At 56.8% G+C, this 16,877-nt stretch overlaps 1 protein-coding gene across 1 annotated transcript in view; it reads left to right on the top strand.

Moving 5' to 3' along the window:
* Positions 1-13,977, top strand: part of CACNA1E (calcium voltage-gated channel subunit alpha1 E) — a 124,919-nt gene extending 110,942 nt beyond the window's left edge. Inside the window, exons 39-47 of the mRNA XM_059854744.1 lie at positions 1,317-1,422; positions 2,797-2,904; positions 3,413-3,513; positions 3,776-3,882; positions 4,424-4,532; positions 5,919-6,047; positions 7,409-7,589; positions 7,678-7,868; positions 9,661-13,977. Coding sequence (XP_059710727.1) covers positions 1,317-1,422; positions 2,797-2,904; positions 3,413-3,513; positions 3,776-3,882; positions 4,424-4,532; positions 5,919-6,047; positions 7,409-7,589; positions 7,678-7,868; positions 9,661-10,200 — 1,572 coding nt within the window. The 3' untranslated portion in view covers positions 10,201-13,977. The remainder of the gene's footprint in view (positions 1-1,316; positions 1,423-2,796; positions 2,905-3,412; positions 3,514-3,775; positions 3,883-4,423; positions 4,533-5,918; positions 6,048-7,408; positions 7,590-7,677; positions 7,869-9,660) is intronic.
* Positions 13,978-16,877: the final 2,900 nt, after the last annotated feature.

Genomic DNA, 16,877 nt, shown 5'->3' with positions numbered 1-16,877 from the left:
GTGGGCAGTGGGGACAAATCCCAAATCCCATAGGAGCAGGTCTGCTGTGCATGAGGAGCCAGGGCCATCAGCAGGGGCTGTCCAAGCCCTTTCCCTTGCTTGTGCAAGGCAAAGCCAGGGGCCTTCCAAAGGCAGCTCTGAGTTGTCCCACCCGGAGTGGTGGCTGTCAGTCAGGCCCCAGCTGCGGATCAGGAGCATGGGAAGCCATGGAGGATGTGCAGTGGGAGCTGTGTGGCTTTCTGAGGGCAGCAGCTGCCAGGACAAGCCCCAGAGCTACAGGAGGATCTGCTGCTGAGGAGGAAATTAGGGATTTTCTCGGCCTTTTAGCAGGGTTAGCACAAAGGGGTTCCTGCACACTTCCAAACACGCTTCCACCCTCTCAGGCTCTCACATGTGTGTTCACACAAGCATACATCCACCATCACACTTTTCCAGGCGGAAAAAGGGAGGCTTGAAAGCAGGAAAGGGATGTGAGAAGCCGGGTGAAAAAGGAATGGGCAGGGAAGGGCTGACCCAAGGTATTCACAAAGCAAAATATACTCTCTGGAAAGTGGATCTGGTCACTTCGGTTTGCACCCCGCCTTGCCAGGGTGGGGAAGGAGCATGGCGTGTCTAACCTGCCTTGGTTGCCCTTTTCTCTTTCCTTCTGCACTTTTTCCACCCTCCCCTTTCCTTCCTTTCCCTTCCCCACCCATGGATAATTTGGACCCCCTGCATGTGCTGGCAAACTTCATCTCTGAAAGATGCAAAAAAAGGGAGTGCCAGGATGTAGCATGCTAGAGGAATCCAGCCCATCTGAAGTCCCTGAAGGTTAGGGACCCTCCTCTCCCCTGCCCCAGCTGGGAAGGGTTGACAGCTGGAAAGCCAAACCCCCCCGGGAACGGAAACCTGAGCCCGTCTCCCCTCCCGCACATCCCACATGCCCGCATCCCTGACGGATGGGGTGTGTCTTCCCAAAAGTGCCAGGGGCTGCTGCGGCAGCCCCGGTGCCGTGGGGAGGGGGGCTCAGGGGCCGTTCCTGGGGCGCAGGAGGAGCCCTGGAAGGCAGTGAGCCGGTGTCCTGGGGTGGAAGGAGCCGGGGAGGTGGGGGGGGGCCGTGGGGTGATCCTCGCCCTTCTTTTTTGGCTGTGCTGTTTTGACACTCCTTGTTGCTTTTTATTTTTTTTCTTTCTTTCTTTATTTTTTTAATTTTGATTCTTTTTTTTTTCCCACCCCCCCCTTTTTTTGTTTAATGTTTAATTTCTTTTCCTCCAGCCTGGTCGATGTGTTTTTCGATATTGTTTTCCGTCCGCTGTTTTCTTCTCTCTCTTGCGCAGAGACTGGTGCTGATGAACATGCCCGTGGCCGAGGACATGACAGTCCACTTCACCTCCACCCTCATGGCCCTGATCCGCACGGCCTTGGACATCAAAATTGCCAAAGGTAAAGCCTGGGCCAGAGAGGGGCACTCTGCAGCCCTTTGCAGGTTGCCCGTGGTCCTTTTGTAGAATCCCAGCATGGGTTTGTGTCAGAAAGAGCCTTGAAGATCATCCTGTTCCACCCTCGCTGCCACGGGCAGGGACACCTCCCACCACCCACCCAGCCTGGCCTTGGACACTTCCAGGGATGGGGCAGCCACAGCTTCTCTGGGCAATCCATTCCAGGGCCTCAACACCTTCTGAATTTCTTCCTCAATCTACCCTCACTCAGCTTAAAATCCTTCTTCCTCATCTTATAACCTGGCAAAAAAAGTCCCTTTCTCTTTGGCCGGGCTGAGGACTTCACAGTTAATTTGGGATCCAGAGCCTGGATGCACACAGGTGGGAGCAGGTACATCGAACAGGCAAATTTCTGCCACTTTCTGTTAAAACCAAAAAAAAATCATCTATCTCTTTAGGGAAGAGGTAGAGAATTCTTCATCAGAGGCTGTTTCTAGAGAAAAGAAACAGCTCGATGTCCGCTGGAGGAGACAGAGAATTCCCCTTCCTCCCCATGTAAAAAGCCAAACCCAGGATGGTAAAGACGTGCTTGGCTTCCTCAGGCTGTGGGGAAAAGAAACCTCTCAGTCTCTCGGGGAAGATAAAATGTTCAAGAGCAGGAAAACCTCCTTTGTTGTTGTTACTGGAAAGGCTGTGATTCATCAGATCAAAAACTTCCTGCAGAAACATGGCATTTTCAATAAAACCTCCCCTAGGAACAGCTCAGCTATTGGGAGAAAACCCAGCCCAGGGTAAGATCTCATCCAAAGCCCAGTGCTCAGACAGCAAGGACGGGTTCAAACCCCTCCAGACAAAGCAGAGATTTGAACCTGGGTGTCCTACAGCTCCCCCAAATTGCCCCTGTGCTTGGGTGGCTCTGCTGGGGCACGTTGACAACTTCTGAGGGTCAGCAAAGCCCTGGCCAGAGAGCTCTGCTCTCTGCTCACAGCCTCACCGAGCATTTCAGGGTTTATCAAGCAGAGCTGCTCTTCCACCAGCACATGATCTGCTCACCAGCAAAAAGAAAGTGGGGCAGCAGCAGGTGTGTGTGGGCTGGAGTAGGATGGCAGCTGCAGAGACGGACCCAAGGCAAGCTTGAAGGTGGCAGCTTTGAGTGGGAGGGCAGGGGATGGGGAGATGGAGGCACATATGGAAGGGATGGGAGGAAGGTTTCCCTGTGGGAGCAGGAGACCAGGCTGGCTGATGCAAGGTGGCCCTCCCAGCCCAGAGAGATGGATGCTGAGGTGGAACCTCACGTCAGGATGGGAAAGGGGGGTTGGTGGGACCCTGGTGCTGAGGTTTGATGTGCCTGGGCCGTTTTTGCTCCCTGCTGTTGAAGGTGGTGCAGATTGGCAGCAGTTGGACTCTGAGCTTCAAAAGGAGATCCTGACCATTTGGCCTCACCTCTCCCAGAAGATGCTTGACCTGTTGGTACCCATGCCAAAAAGTGAGTCTCTGGATGGGGCTGTCATTGCTTTCAAACTCCCCTCATGCCCACAGCAACTTCTTCCCAGAGGGAGGTGGGCACTGGCCAGACCCATCCCCAGAGAAGGATGGATCAAGGAGAAGGGGGGGAAGGGTTTGTTCTGCCTTTTTCTGCTTGGCTACTTGGGAACTCTCTGGAAAAGCACCCAGTTTGCAGGGATCTACTCCTGCCAAAGCCACAGCCCCCTGTGAATCTTCTCTGGAGCATAGCAGGGAGGGAGGCTGAGCACACCTGATGAGATGATGAGGACGTGTGCCTTGGTGGCTTAGGGTGATGATGATTTCAAGCCATCTCCATCTATTTTACCCCCATGGGGAGTGTCTGGGTGCTCAGCACTCTTTCTTTTGGAGCAGTGACCAGAGCTTGAGGGTCACCAGGGTATCCCAGAGCAGGGCTCTTCCCAAGATCCATGTTGGTGCTTTCTCTTACAACACGAGTGACCCCATTTTGTTCCCTCTCATGCTCCCAGCCTCTGACCTGACTGTTGGGAAAATATATGCAGCCATGATGATCATGGATTACTACAAGCAGAGCAAGGCGAAGAAGCAGCGGCAGCAGCTGGAGGAGCAGGTGAGGCTCAGCCAGGGCAGAACAGGGATGTTCAGATCACCCTCTCTCCTTCCCACCACCTCCCAACCCAAACATGCAGCCAGCTGGGATGAAAACAACAGCACAGGTCAGGGTTTGGGGACTGCTGTGGTCATCCTCAGTCCCTGACAGGGAGCATGAGCATGGTGTCCTCTTTCTCTGAGTGGTGGCAGCTTGGCTGGGGAAGCCCTGGGTGTTCATTCACATTTCCTACAGGCTCAATTCCTTCCTTTCCCCCGTGCAGAAAAATGCCCCCATGTTCCAGCGCATGGAGCCATCCTCTCTGCCGCAGGAGATCATCTCCAACGCCAAGGCTCTGCCATACCTCCAGCAGGACACCCTCTCGGGCCTGTGAGTGCTGCCTTGTCACTCTCCTGTTCCTGCAGCCCTTCTTTGCTTCTGGGAGCTGGCACTGGGCTGCAGAAAGGGTTAAATTGCTGCTGGGAGCAGGGAGACATCTCCTGGCACAAAGCTTTTGCAGGATTCCAGGTACCTGGTGTGTGTCAGCATCGCCAGCAGCAGCCAAGGTGGGAAAAGGGGATGGCCAGGGGTCTGTGAATGCTCTTCCTGCAGGATCATCCTAGCACTCTTCACCCAGGAGCTGTTGAGCAGTGCAGGGTCACTGGGGGATTCCAGCACCCTGGCTGGTGGGAATGGGGTCATAAGGGTTTCTGTCACTGCTCTTGGGATGTCCCACTGCTGCTGCAGGACTCGGGGCACTGGTGTCCTCTCCTGCCTTGGGGCACCGCTTCAGCTCTCCAGGGAACTTGATGTTTGCTCAAACACGGGGTCTCAGCAGCCTGGGGGTGCAGGCACAAAGCTCCCCAGCTCTGAGCTGCAGGAGAGGTGATCCCAGGGTGGTGGCCTCCCTGAAGCTGGGCTGTGTTTGCAGGAGCAGCCGAGGCGGGTTCCCCTCGCTGAGCCCGCTCTCGCCGCAGGAGATCTTCCAGCTGGCGTGCATGGATCCGGCCCAGGAGCAGTTCCAGGAGCACCAATCTCTGGTAAAGTCATGCACTGCTCCTCTGCAGCCCCAGCAGGGATGCTGGTGGGCACGGGGAGGTGTGGGGAGCGAGCACAGTGCAGGGATGGCAGCTGCTGGGTCATGCACAGATCCAAAATGGGACAAATATCCCTGGATGTCCTGGCTGGGGACACAGCCATCCCTGGACCTGCCCTGATCCGTGGGGCCAGGCAGCACAAGTGCTTTTGGGGTGAGAGCCATGACCAATGTCCTGCAGTAAAATATCCTTCTCTCCACAGGCTGTTTTTTCCACTGAGCACTCATGTCAGTGGGTTACCCCGTGCTGAGTGATGGTATCTGATGTTTTCGGATTTGTGTCCATTTTGTTGTCAGTGGTGGTGTCCCCAGTCCCCAGCCAAGCTGTCAAACTGTCTCCAGCAGGAGCGGCCCTCCCTGGCCTCCTGTCTGTCTGTGTGTGTATATATATATATATCACATATTTATATATATCACATATTTATATATATCACACATCTCTATATGTCTGCGTTCCTGCACCACCCGGCGCAGTGTGGCACCACCGTGCGTCCCCAGCCTGTGTCCCCAGGGTCTGTAGCTCTGTGTCACCTGTGTATGACACAGGCAGCCGTCCCCTGCCTCAGCCACCCCAGCCACGTGGGGAGGGGGCAGATCAGACTCCCCCTGCCCCCATAAAGTCACCTTCCAGTGACCTCCAGTGTCGCTCTGTGTCCGTCTCCTTGACACCCTGAGTGAACGTGAACATCCGCAGAGTCCCCTAAAAACTGGGAATTAACCAAGGCATTTAAGTGCTATGGGCAGTGTGTGCCTTTTTAACAGGGATGTGGCCAGGAAGATTTGATTTTTTTTTTAAAATCCTGTCCATTTGTCCCCTCAGAGTTAAATCCTGAGCAGTCACGGTGCCCGCAGACCCAGGCAGGGTTTCCACTGTCACTGCAGAGGTGCAAGGGCAGCTGGCCATCAGGCAAGCCTGAAGCACCACACCAGGGCTCACCTGGGGACTGTGAACTGGAGGGTATTTTTCAGTGGCAATGTGATGAATTCTACTGGCTTAGACCCTGTTTTTCATAGAATCATCAAATAGTTTGGGTTGGAAGGGACCTTTTAAAGCTCATCTATTTCCAACTCCTCCTGCCATGGGCAGGGACATCTTCAACCAGATCAGGTTGCTCAGAGCCCCATCCAACCTGGCCTTGAACACTTTCAGAGAGGGAGAATCCACCACCTCTCCAGGCAACCCGTGCTAGTGTTTTACCACCTGTTTTTGGCCAACCTAAATTCTGCCCCTGGCTGAGCAAGCAGGGCTGTCCCCTGCCAAGAGGGCCAAAGCAGCGTGCTGCCCTGCTCCAAGCCCATCCCAAGAGCTTGGCTGTGTGTTTATTTCCAGGAGCCAGAGGTTAGGGAGTTTCAAAGAGTGCAGCCCTCTAACCGTGGCAGCTACCTTCCCGTGGACACTCAGGACCACGCTGTCTCTGGGAGGGCCTCCTCCATGCCTCGTCTCACTGTGGATCCCCAGGTAAAACCAAGCAAAGCCCCCACAGGTGATCAAAGCCTGCCAGATAACGCTGGGGCTTCTCTGTGCTGAGCCCCACGGCATCCCCAGCACCCTGATTCCAGAGCTTCTCCCCTCCTTTGGGTGCTGCACAAGCAGGAGAGGTGCTGTTGCCTCCCAAAGGGGATGCTGGCAGCAGAGAGCAGCCTGGGGGATCCATCTCCAGGCTCATGGGGGAGGTCCAGGATCATGTTCTCCCCCTCCTTTCCTGCAGCCCTGGGCACTGGCTGAGGTTTGAGGAGCCCCAGCCCAGCTGTCAGATGACCACAGGTGATGAAAAGCCTTCTCCGTCCTTTCCCATCGTCCCAACACGTGCTCTGTCTGTCCAGGGGAACCCAGGCCACGTCTCACCTCCTCATCTGTCTGCCTGGTTTCTCTGTTGTTCTGTCCTGTGCTCAGCCTCCCCCAAGACACAGATGTTTTTTGGGGTTTGGTGTCTGCTGTGAAGTCTCTGGCTCTGCTGTGGTGCAGGCACCAAGTCCTGGTGTGGCACTTTGTGGGGGTGTGAAGACAAAGGGAGGCTTTGTTTCACGGGCTTCCTTGGTCATTCAGCAGCAAAGGAGATGACCAGAAGGAGGGGATGGGAGCAGGAAAGGTGAGAGGAGATGGAGAACAGCCTGAGGCTGCAGTGGCAGAGAGCTGCTAGAACTAAGCAAAGGAAGTGTGGAAGGAGGTGATGTTTTCCCCATAACATGTGAAAACACAGGGTGTAACGAGAGGAGAAGGTAGGAAGGAGAAGCATGGGAGGGAGAAAGAAAAGAAGATAAAACAACAGCATGAGCAGGGAGATAGGGAATGAGTGCAGGGGAAAGGGTTGGGGATGTGGGAATAAAGGAAGAGTAGAGAGGCGTGTGGAAAAGTGGTGGCAGCTGGAAAAATGAACTCAGAGCAAGGGGCACTGGGGCACCCCTCTCTGCCAACAATCTTTCCAAGGATTGCTCCTCTTGACCCTGCTCTCCTAGTGGGGAGGGATGCTGGGGAGGCAGCGTGGGGGGCAAAGCTCTGGTGCCCTCCGTGTCCCCACACACAGCGTGAGGTGCTGCTGCTCTCCCCCCAGCCCTGGGCTTGGCTCTGCCTGTGCAGCACAGCTCCAGCCCGCTGGGGAAGGGCAGCCCACGAGCTCCGAGGCTAAACCCCGCTTTCCTCCCACCCCTGATTTGTGCAGAGGTTATCTGGGGGGGCTCTTCTCAGGCTGGCTGCCCCCCACCCCAAATTTCCCCATCCCACAGCGTGGCCATCCCCGTGGTGGGGGTGAAGCGGTCACTCTTGACCCCCAGCCCTGGCTGGCACTAATGCTGTCCCCGGCTGGCCGGGGTTGCTTGCAGGTGGTGACAGACACCAGCTCCATGCGGAGATCGTTCTCCACCATCCGGGACAAGCGGCCCAACAGCTCCTGGCTGGATGAGTTCTCCATGGAGCGCAGCAGCGACAACACCTACAAGTCCCGCCGGCGCAGCTACCACTCCTCGCTCCAGCTGTCCGCCCGGCGCCTCAACGCCGACTCGGGTGAGCCCCAAAAACCCCCCCAAAACCCCTCCAGAGCAGAGCTGCTGCAGAGGGGGTGGTGCTGGGCACTGACGAGGGTGTCCTGCAGGCCACCGGTCCGAGGGGCACCGCTCGGGCAGGGAGCGGGGCCGATCCAAAGAGCGCAAGCACCTGCTGTCCCCGGACATCTCCCGCTGCAACTCCGAGGAGAGGAGTCCCCAGGCGCAGGAGGAGTCACCGGAGCGGCGGCGCGAGTCCCGGTCACCCAGCGAGGGCAGGTCACAGACACCCAGCAGGCAGGTGGGTGACAGGGATCCCTTCCTAAGCCTAAAGGGAAAAGGGGAAGATAAGCCCTGATTCTGGGAGGTCTGAGCTGTCTCATCTCCTGGTGGTGGCATCTCTGTGGCTCCCGTGAGCTGAGCAGGCTGGGGCTGCTCGGGCACCCTGCAGAGTGTTTGGGGACAGGGGTGGATCTCATGCTGGTCCTCCTGCTGCTATGGCATCCGCTCCCTGCCAAGGTCAAGGTGTCCCAGCCTGGAGGTGCCAGAGCTTGAGAGAGCCTGAAGCCACCCATGGAGATGTCCCCCATGGTGAGCTGTCAGCTCTTCCTAGTGCGGGTTTGGGAGTGCTTTTTGCTTTCGACCACCAAGAGCATGGAATCCTAGAGTATCCTGAGTTGGAAGAGAGCACAAGGGTCATCGAGTCCAACTCAGAATCCCACCATGTGCCTGAGAGCATTGTCTGAAAGCGTTTTGAGCTCTGTCAGTCCTGGTGCTGTGACCACTTCCTTGGGGAGCCTTTTCCAGTGCCTGGCCACCCTCTGGGTGAAGCACTTTTTCCAAATATCCAACCTAAACCTCCCCTGGCACAGCTTCACGCTGGCCCCTTGGGTCCTGCCACTGGTCACCAGGGAGATCAGTGCCTGCCCGTGTGCTTCTCTTTGTGAGGAAGCTGCAGACCACGATGAGCTCGGGGGGCAGGGATGGGGCAGAACGGCCCTTTTGGGACAGAGGCAGCTTCCATGGGTGGTGTTGTGTTGAGGTCCCAAGGACGAGGTGAGAGATGAGTCTGACCCCATATTCTCAGAGAGCTGATTTTTTATATTATGATATGATATTATATTAAAAGAAATTATATACTAAAACTGTACTAAAGAAAGAGAAAAGATACATCAGAAGGCTAAAACAAGAACGCATGACAAAAACCTGTGACAGACTAGAGAGTCCAACACAGCTGGACTGGGACTGGTCATTAAGTTAAAACAATTCACATGCTGGGTAAACAATTCTCCCAATCACATTCCAAAGCAGCAAAACATGGAGAAGCTGAGGCTTCTCATCTTTGCCAGGAGAAGAAATCCCGGCGAAGGGATTTTTCACAAGATAAAGGAAAAAAAGTGGGGAGAGAGTGGTGGTGTTCTCAGGGGTCTCAGGACGAGGGAAGAGACGAGAGTCTTGACTTCATGTTTCAGAAGGCTGATTTATTATTTTATGATATATATTATATTAAAAGAAAATGATGTAATAAAACTATACTAAAAGAATAGAAAAAAGGATTTCATCAGAAGGCTGGCTAAGAATAGAAAGGAAAGGAATGATGATAAAATCTTGTGACTGACCAGACAGTCCGAGACAGCCAGACCGCGATTGGCCATTAATTAGAAACAACCAGATGAGACCAATCCCAGATCCACCTGTTGCATTCCACAGCAGCAGAGAATCATTGCTTACATTTCGTTCCTGAGGCCTCTCAGCTTCTCAGGAGAAAAGATCCTAAGGAAAGGATTTTTCATAAAACATGTCCGTGACATGAGAGGGTGCAGTGTGGTGTGGTGTGTGGTGTGTGATGTGGTGTGGTGTGTGGTGTGTGATGTGGTGTGGTGTGTGGTGTGTGATGTGGTGTGGTGTGGTATGTGGTGTGTGATGTGGTGTGGTGTGTGGTGTGTGGTGTGTGATGTGGTGTGGTGTGTGGTGTGTGATGTGGTGTGGTGTGGTGTGTGGTGTGTGATGTGGTGTGGTGTGGTGTGTGGTGTGTGATGTGGTGTGCTGTATGGTCCTGCCGGCATTGCCCAGCGTGTCCCGCTGCCTTGCAGGGCATGGGCTCCCTGAGCGAAAGCTCCATCCCCTCCATCTCGGACACCAGCACGCCCCGGCGAGGCCGCCGCCAGCTGCCGCCGGTGCCCCCCAAGCCGCGTCCCCTCCTGTCCTACGCCTCCATGCTGCGACACGCCGGGGACACCTCTCCTCCGGCCGACGAGAGCGAGGGCGGCTCTCCGCTGCTCTCCTCCAGCCTGGATCCCAGCACGGCCGGCCCGGCAGAGTCTTCCAGCTCTCCGGCGGGGAAGCAGAGCCGGCAGTCCACGCCGCAGCGCTACATCTCGGAGCCCTACCTGGCGCTGCACGACGACTCGCACGCCTCAGACTGCGGTGAGGAGGAGACGCTCACCTTCGAGGCGGCCGTGGCCACCAGCCTGGGCCGCTCCAACACCATCGGCTCGGCGCCGCCGCTGCGGCACGGCTGGCAGATGCCCAACGGGCACTACCGGCGGCGGCGGCGAGGGGCGGCGCAGGGCGTCATGTGCGGGGCCAGCATCGACGTGCTCAGCGACACCGAGGAAGATGACAAGTGCTAGAAGCTGCCCCCGCTGCCCCCCGAGCCTCAAACCCGCGCCCCGACCCCGCCTCGGCTGCCCCCCCGTCCATCCCGCCCTGCCCTTCTCCGATGCATGCTCTTCGCCGCGCCTGGGAATGAAACTGAAAACCAAAACCAAACGCAGGGGGAAAACACAAGGAAAGAAAAGAAAACAAAAGAAGCAACAAAACAAAAAAACCAACCAACCAAACAAACAAAAAAGCCCCCGCCCCAAACCGACCGGAACGGAGGGGGAAGGAAAAGGAGAGAGGGAAAAAAAAAAACCCACAACGAAAAAGAAAAGAAACGGGGAAAAAAAAAGTCTTTGTGCAAAAAAAAAAAAAAAAAATTAAAATCTGTCGACTTTCATTTATTACTATCACTTTTTTTTTTTTCTGCACAGAGAAGCACTTGTTGGGCAGCAGAGCGGCCCGGCCGGGTTGGTGTGCTGGAGGACAAGGGAGAGCCCCCCCCGGCCGCAGCCCTGCTCCCTGCCCCGAGAGGGATCCCCGGGAAAGCTCATCCCGAGGGATCTTCTGCTCCCTGTGGCCGGAGAGTCCCAGCAAAGGGATGCGATGGACCCACCCCCTTTGCTCTGTCGCTTGGGCTTGTGCTGCTGTGGCTTTGAACTTCCGTCCCCGAGGGTCTCATCCTGCCTGGAAAAGGGGCAGGAGGTGACCGTGGGGGGCAGGGGATGAGGGGTTGGGATGCCCCCAGACAGACCAGAGCAGCTCTGGCTGCCAGAGGGGGCAGAACTGGTTTGTGCTGGGGGTGGGGGGCTCAGTGCTGCCGAATGTACCCTGTGTCCCACCGACATATATTTATTTATATACGGAGAACTCTAGGTGTGCCTGTGTGTGTATATACAGGGGGTGTGTGTGTGTATATATATTTATATGCTGTATATATAAAGATATACACATACATAGATTTGTTTTAATCACCTGACAATGCTGGCGAGCCCCTTGGGGCTCCTGCTGCCTGCACCCTGCTTTGGTGGGGGCAGGACTGAGCCTCCCCGGGGGACTGCTGTACAGAGCATTGGGAATGTCACCTTGCTCCCTCTCCCAGGTGTTTCCAGCGCTGGGAATTGCATTTTCTCTCTTAGAGATGGCTGTGGCAAGGGCTCCTCGGGCAGCTCGGTGCCTGCAGGAGGGGGATGCCCAAGGGATGAGGACAGAGCTGTCCCAGGGAGAAGGCAGTGCCAAGGGGGTGATGGCAAACCTCCCTCTCAGAGGCCTCTTTGCTTGTTTTCCCAGGAAAAGAAGAAATCCATGTCTGCAGGGGAGTGAAGATGTTGTGAGTGCATGATGTATCTTAAGATCTTTCCTCCGGGCACAGGCATCCGGGTTTGGCTGTGGCCCTGCCTCAGTTTCCCCTGCAGCCATGGCCTGTGCCCTCTCCAGGGGCCTGGCACCCCTTTGGAGAAGGGCTGCATGAGGGGCTGGCAGTGCAAACCCCACGGCCCCGGTGTGGGAGCAGGTGGGTGCCCAAGAGCTGGGGAGACTTGGGGAAGGAGCACTGTCCTGAGCAGGGTGGCTCAGCCCTCCTGCAAACACTGAGAATGCAGAACAGGGCCACCTTCCAGCACCAGTCAATTAATTAATCTGCTAATTGTGTGCTGTCAGCTCTCAAGGATCTGTGCAGTGGGTGCAGTGCTGTGCCCGGGGAGGTGCTGCTGGTGGCCCGTGGTGATGGGTGGCTCACCCTGGTGACTAGTGCTGTGTTTCTGCTATGAGCTGTGTCTGGTGTCAGCCTCAGCGTGGTCCTGGGGAGCTGGAGGGTGCTGTGCCTTTGGAGCCTCAGGGAAGGGTTTGTTCTGAGGGCTGGGTGATGCTCTCTGTGTTTGGACCAGGCATGGTGGCCCTGAGTGGAGATGGGACGTGGGGATGGGCAGGTGAAGGCAGCACAGCCCTCACCCTGCCCTTCCTCCTGCCCACGGCTTTGCTTTGCTGCAGGTTGTTGTGGTCTGGGTTTTTGGGGCTGCTGTGCAGCTGAGCAGCAGCTCTGGCCAGGCTTTGCTTTGGTCCTGGGTAGCTCATGTCTTCTCCCGATGGAAAGATGCACAAACTGCCCTGCTCCTGCATGTGCAGATCATGTCCTGATCGCTTTGTGAGCTCCCCCCGGGGCAGCTCTGCTTTGTGAGAAGCAAATCCCGGTGCCTCTGAAGGCTTCCTGCTCCAGGGCTCGTGCATGGACCAAACCCCCTCCTTCCCATGGCCAAAGTGCCCCCTGTGCCCCCCAAAGCTCCTCCTGCCTGGTGGTGGGGGGCACCTCTGCCGTCCCTGCTGCTTCCCAAACAGACACTTCCACCTGCCCAGGGACCCAAAATTCCACGGGCAGGCCTTTGGCTCAGATCCTGCGTATCCCCCCCCGTCTCCATGGGACAAACCACGTCCCATGCAGCCGTGGGGAAGGTCCCTGCTGGTGGCTGGGGACACGGGCACCTCCTGTTCCCTCCCGTGGCTTCACCCTGAAGCTTCCGGAGCTCCGGGATTTGGGAGAGCCGGGTCTGGCGGGATCGCGTGGGATCGGGGACAGGGGACGCGGTGCTGCCGGGGGCAGGGGAAGGCGATGCCGTACCTGCTCTAAATATAGGTGTCGGTATCGTCTCCTTCTAAATGCGGAAAGGTGTCTGACAATGCGCCGGGCTCTGAGTAAGAGCCCGCGGAGGGGGGGAGGAGGCGGCTTTTTGTGTCTGTGCCTGGCGGGTGGGAGGGAGGCAGCGATGCTCTCCGAGCGGGGGCACGTTTCATGCGGATTTCGAGCTTTTTGGGCGCTTTTCTTTCCTCCAGCCCCGGGCACGGGGCCGGCGAGCGGTGTCGGTGGTGGCACAGGATGGGGCACAGCCCCCGGGGCGCACCCGCGCTGCCACCCCGGGCTGCAGCGCCCGAACCTGAGCTCTTTGGCATGTCAGCCCTGTGTTTCACTAACGTACAGAAACTGTGTGGGACAAAACACAGCCCCTTTTCACCCGGAAAGGGTCCGAAAATGCCCCGCTTCTGCCTCTGCCGAAGCCGCCGCAGCGCTGGGGACAGGCAGGGACCTGCGGGGACACGGTGGCACCTCCGCAGCGCGACTCTGAAACCAAAAACACCCCCCGGGAGAACCACGGGAAGGACTGTGCCGAGGGGGGAGCCCAGCCGGCCCCGAGGCACCGCTGCAGCCTGTGCCTTGCTTTTCAAGGCGCTGGACTCGGCTTTGCTGCTGTGCAATCTCTCCTCTGTGGAATTCTGGACATTTCCGCGGCCTCCCGGACACCAGGACTGTGCCACTCGGTGGCTGCTGGCCATGCTGGGCCACGGGAGGCAGGATGGGTGGCGGGGGGGGGGATGTATTTCAACCTCTGCCTGCGTAGGACATGCCCTGGGCAGGCAGGAGTTCACCAGTGGCACACAGCTGGTTCCCAGCTCGGTGCTGGGGCTGGACTGGAAGCCCTGCACATCTCCTGGGGGGGCTGTGGTTGGTGTGTGAGGGGGTGTGGCAGCCCTGGCACACAGAGGCCAGCTGTCCCCTCCAGGCTGGCTGTCCCAGCACCATCCTCCTGTCCCCCCAGGAGAGCTTGGATGGCAGAGCCCCCCAGGCGTGGGGCTGGTGTCTGTCCTGGGGAGGGTGAGTGGGAGATGCTCTGCCTTCATCCCCCAGGCTCTGGGTGGGATGTTGTAACATAAACTGCTCGTTTGGACCCAAACGGGGAAGCGAGCTGACCACCAACAATGTACAACTCCTCAATGTTTTTTGTCAAAAGGAAAGAAAAATAAAACCTTGTTGTAAAGAACCTCTGCAGGCTTGGTCTCATTGGCTTCCCCCCCCCCGTGCTGTGGGGGCTGTGGGGACTCTGGGTAATGTCATGGACCCCTGAAAATGTCCCCATGGCAGGGAGGGGGAGGCACAGAGCCTGTGCTGGCACTGCCAACACGTGGGATGGGGTGTTCTGCAAGCCCAGGCATGGCGGGGGGCTGTGGAGGAGAGGAGCAGGGAGGATGTTTGAGATATCCTGGGCTAGCTGTGGCTCGGACCAGACACGGGGCCTGAGGGGTACTGGGCTCTGGGGAAGCTGGGAGAGCCAGGGCCAGGAGCCTGAGGAGCTGTTAATGGTGGCACTGCAGCAAACTGGCCAGGGGAAGCTGAGAGCATCACGGTGACATCGGTGACACGGTGTCACTGCAGGAATGCAAGGCAGCAGCAGCCTGCACACTGAGCTTGGAAACCCCGCTGGGATCCGTGCCTCGGGGGCATCCAAAGAGCTTGGCCACCCCTCCATGCCTGCACTCCAGAGATGTCAGGTGGCTGCAGATGCTGTTGCCTGGTCCAAAGCTCGTGGGTGAGTTGTCAAGCAAAGATGCTGAAGTCACATCTTCTTTTTTTGCCGGCGTGTTTAAAGCATGAAAAGTTCTCCGGCAGCCAGAGGTGAGGCAGCAGCCTGTGGCAGCCTCCAGGCTGAGCTGGGGTGACAGGGATGGTTTGTGGCTTTTCAAGAACACTCTCCTTCTTTCCCAGTACTGTGCCAAGAAGAGCTCGGGGGAGGATGAAGGCAGTGGCCTTCTCTGGCCTCCCTGAGCTGAGCTTTACTCTGTGTGTTTCACAAGCACCAAGGACTAAGCCCACATGACCTGTAGAAGGGACTGGTTTTATCCTGCCCTTCACTTTGGGCGAATTTCCCTTGATTTCCCAAATGCTGACAGATCTGCTTTTCACTTCTCTGGCTCATGAAGTGCTAAGAAGCTTTCAGTGGGAAGTGTGGAGTTCCAGGAGATGGCCCAGCTTTGAGAGCACTTCCCGAGGCGATGAATGCAATGACAGCCCAGCATTTTTTCCAGGCTGGGAAGTGAGTTCCCATTTTATAGCCAAAAAAGTGATCTGCAGTCCTGACTGTGGGGAAAGCTCTGCAGGGTGGTGATGCCACCTTCAGCTCTGAGGCCTTTGCAGCGCTGTTGGAAGCAGTTTGAGGAGAGGATGTCCTCCTGTGTGGGCCAGAAGTGCTGCAGTAACATTCCCTGAAGTGACTATTTGAAGTATGAGCTGCTCCAAAATCTCTGAAAGCCTTTGGAGCCTGCAGGTCTCTGATGGACATCCCATGGAACCCCACCTTGGGTGCTCGTGCGAGGACCAGTGGTGCATGCAGCTGCTTGAGTGCATGGCCACCTCTAGCACATTTCTCCAGATCCCCTAAAATATCTGGGGCCGTGGAGAAGACACCCAGAGCAATGCAGAGGCAGAGCTTCACCCCCACAAGGGAAACTGGTGCTGCAAAACGGGGAGCCTTGGCTGCTGGAGAGCCAGAGCTCTGCCTGGCAGCCACAGAGGCTAAAAAAAGCCCCTTGACAAATGGAACAGAAAGGTTAAAATTATCTGCACATCATCTGAATAACAATGGCGATGCAGATTGTACCTGCTTATAATAGCTCCAGGAGACAGGGGATAAATTGGGAACAAAAGTACCCCAGAAACAGACACGGCTGCCAGAAGGGCTGGGGCTGCTCCTCCTTGAGGAGCCACTTGGGGCAGGGCCACCAGAGCCCGAAATCCTGGTCTGTGAGTGCTCCTTTCAGCCTGCCCTGCGTGCTCCAGGAGCTTTCCGAGCCCCTGGCCCGGCAGAGCTGCCCAGGCTCCCGCAGGAGCCATCCCAGCCCCTGGTGCATGGCCTGGGGGACATGACCAGTCCTGGGCTGGGACAGCTGCAGATCATCACCCCTGGGTCTTCTTCCTGGGAAGAGAAGGATGGATTCCTCATCATGCTGGATTTTTTTCTTTTTTCTCTCTGTCTCTGGCCCTCTTTCCCTCCTGCAAAACCAAATGAAAGCCCATGGCACGGGGTGTGCCTGTAGCTCTGCAGGCACGGGCACTTCTCTAAAGGCTCCCTGGGTTATTTTACAGGCAGGGTGTCAGCAATTGTGCATCCCTGCAAGGGAAACCCGGCTCTGCTCCTTTGGTCAAACATCTGCTGGTAATTCTGCTCCCTCCTCCAGCAAAACAAGGCCAAGTTGGCCACGGGGCTGCTGCAGCCAAACCCAAACCTCTTGGGGCTGCGAAGGACAAGAGGAGGGGGCAAGAACTTGAAAAAATGAAACCTTTTCTCTTGCTTTTCCCCATCCTAGTGAGCTGTTTAAAATCCATGGGTTCAAGGAGGAGGGGGCAGGGTTTGCTCCCGCTGGGGGCACAGCTGATGGCTCGGGGTGGCTCCAGTCCGCCTCCTTCCCTTCCCTTTCTTTCCCTTTTCCTTTCCTTCCTCTGGTGGCACTTCCAGCACGCCGAGGATGTGCGTGGGCTCTGCACAGGGGCTGGTGCTTACTCACAGCGGCAGCCACGTGGAGCTGCCGGCTCGTGGGCTGCCAGCACCGGCAGTTCCTTGGGACAGCCTTCCCCCGTGTGCAGGAGCATCCCCCCGCAGGTGAGCATCCCCCCCGTTCCTGCCAGGAACACCCACCCACAAACACCTGAGGTTTATGTCCAAAAAGGAGGCAGAGGAGCCCTGTAACTTCATAGGGAAAAAGGGAGAGGTCATGGGCATTTCCCATGGGGTCTCACGAATTTTCAGAGAGCACAGCCTCCTTTTTATCCAAATTTCCCTCTCTCTTTCCCCATTGGCTGAGCTTCTCCAGAGGTACAGACTTCCCGAAGTGCCTGCTACCTAAGATCTCCTTCTAACATCTACCCCCCCCCCACCTTTTTCTTTTC

The sequence above is a fragment of the Haemorhous mexicanus genome, chromosome 9, assembly GCF_027477595.1.
Source record: "Haemorhous mexicanus isolate bHaeMex1 chromosome 9, bHaeMex1.pri, whole genome shotgun sequence".
Taxonomy (NCBI): domain Eukaryota; kingdom Metazoa; phylum Chordata; class Aves; order Passeriformes; family Fringillidae; genus Haemorhous; species Haemorhous mexicanus.
The sequence above is the reverse complement of the archived record's forward strand: the minus strand, read 5'-3'. Positions and strand labels throughout refer to the sequence as shown.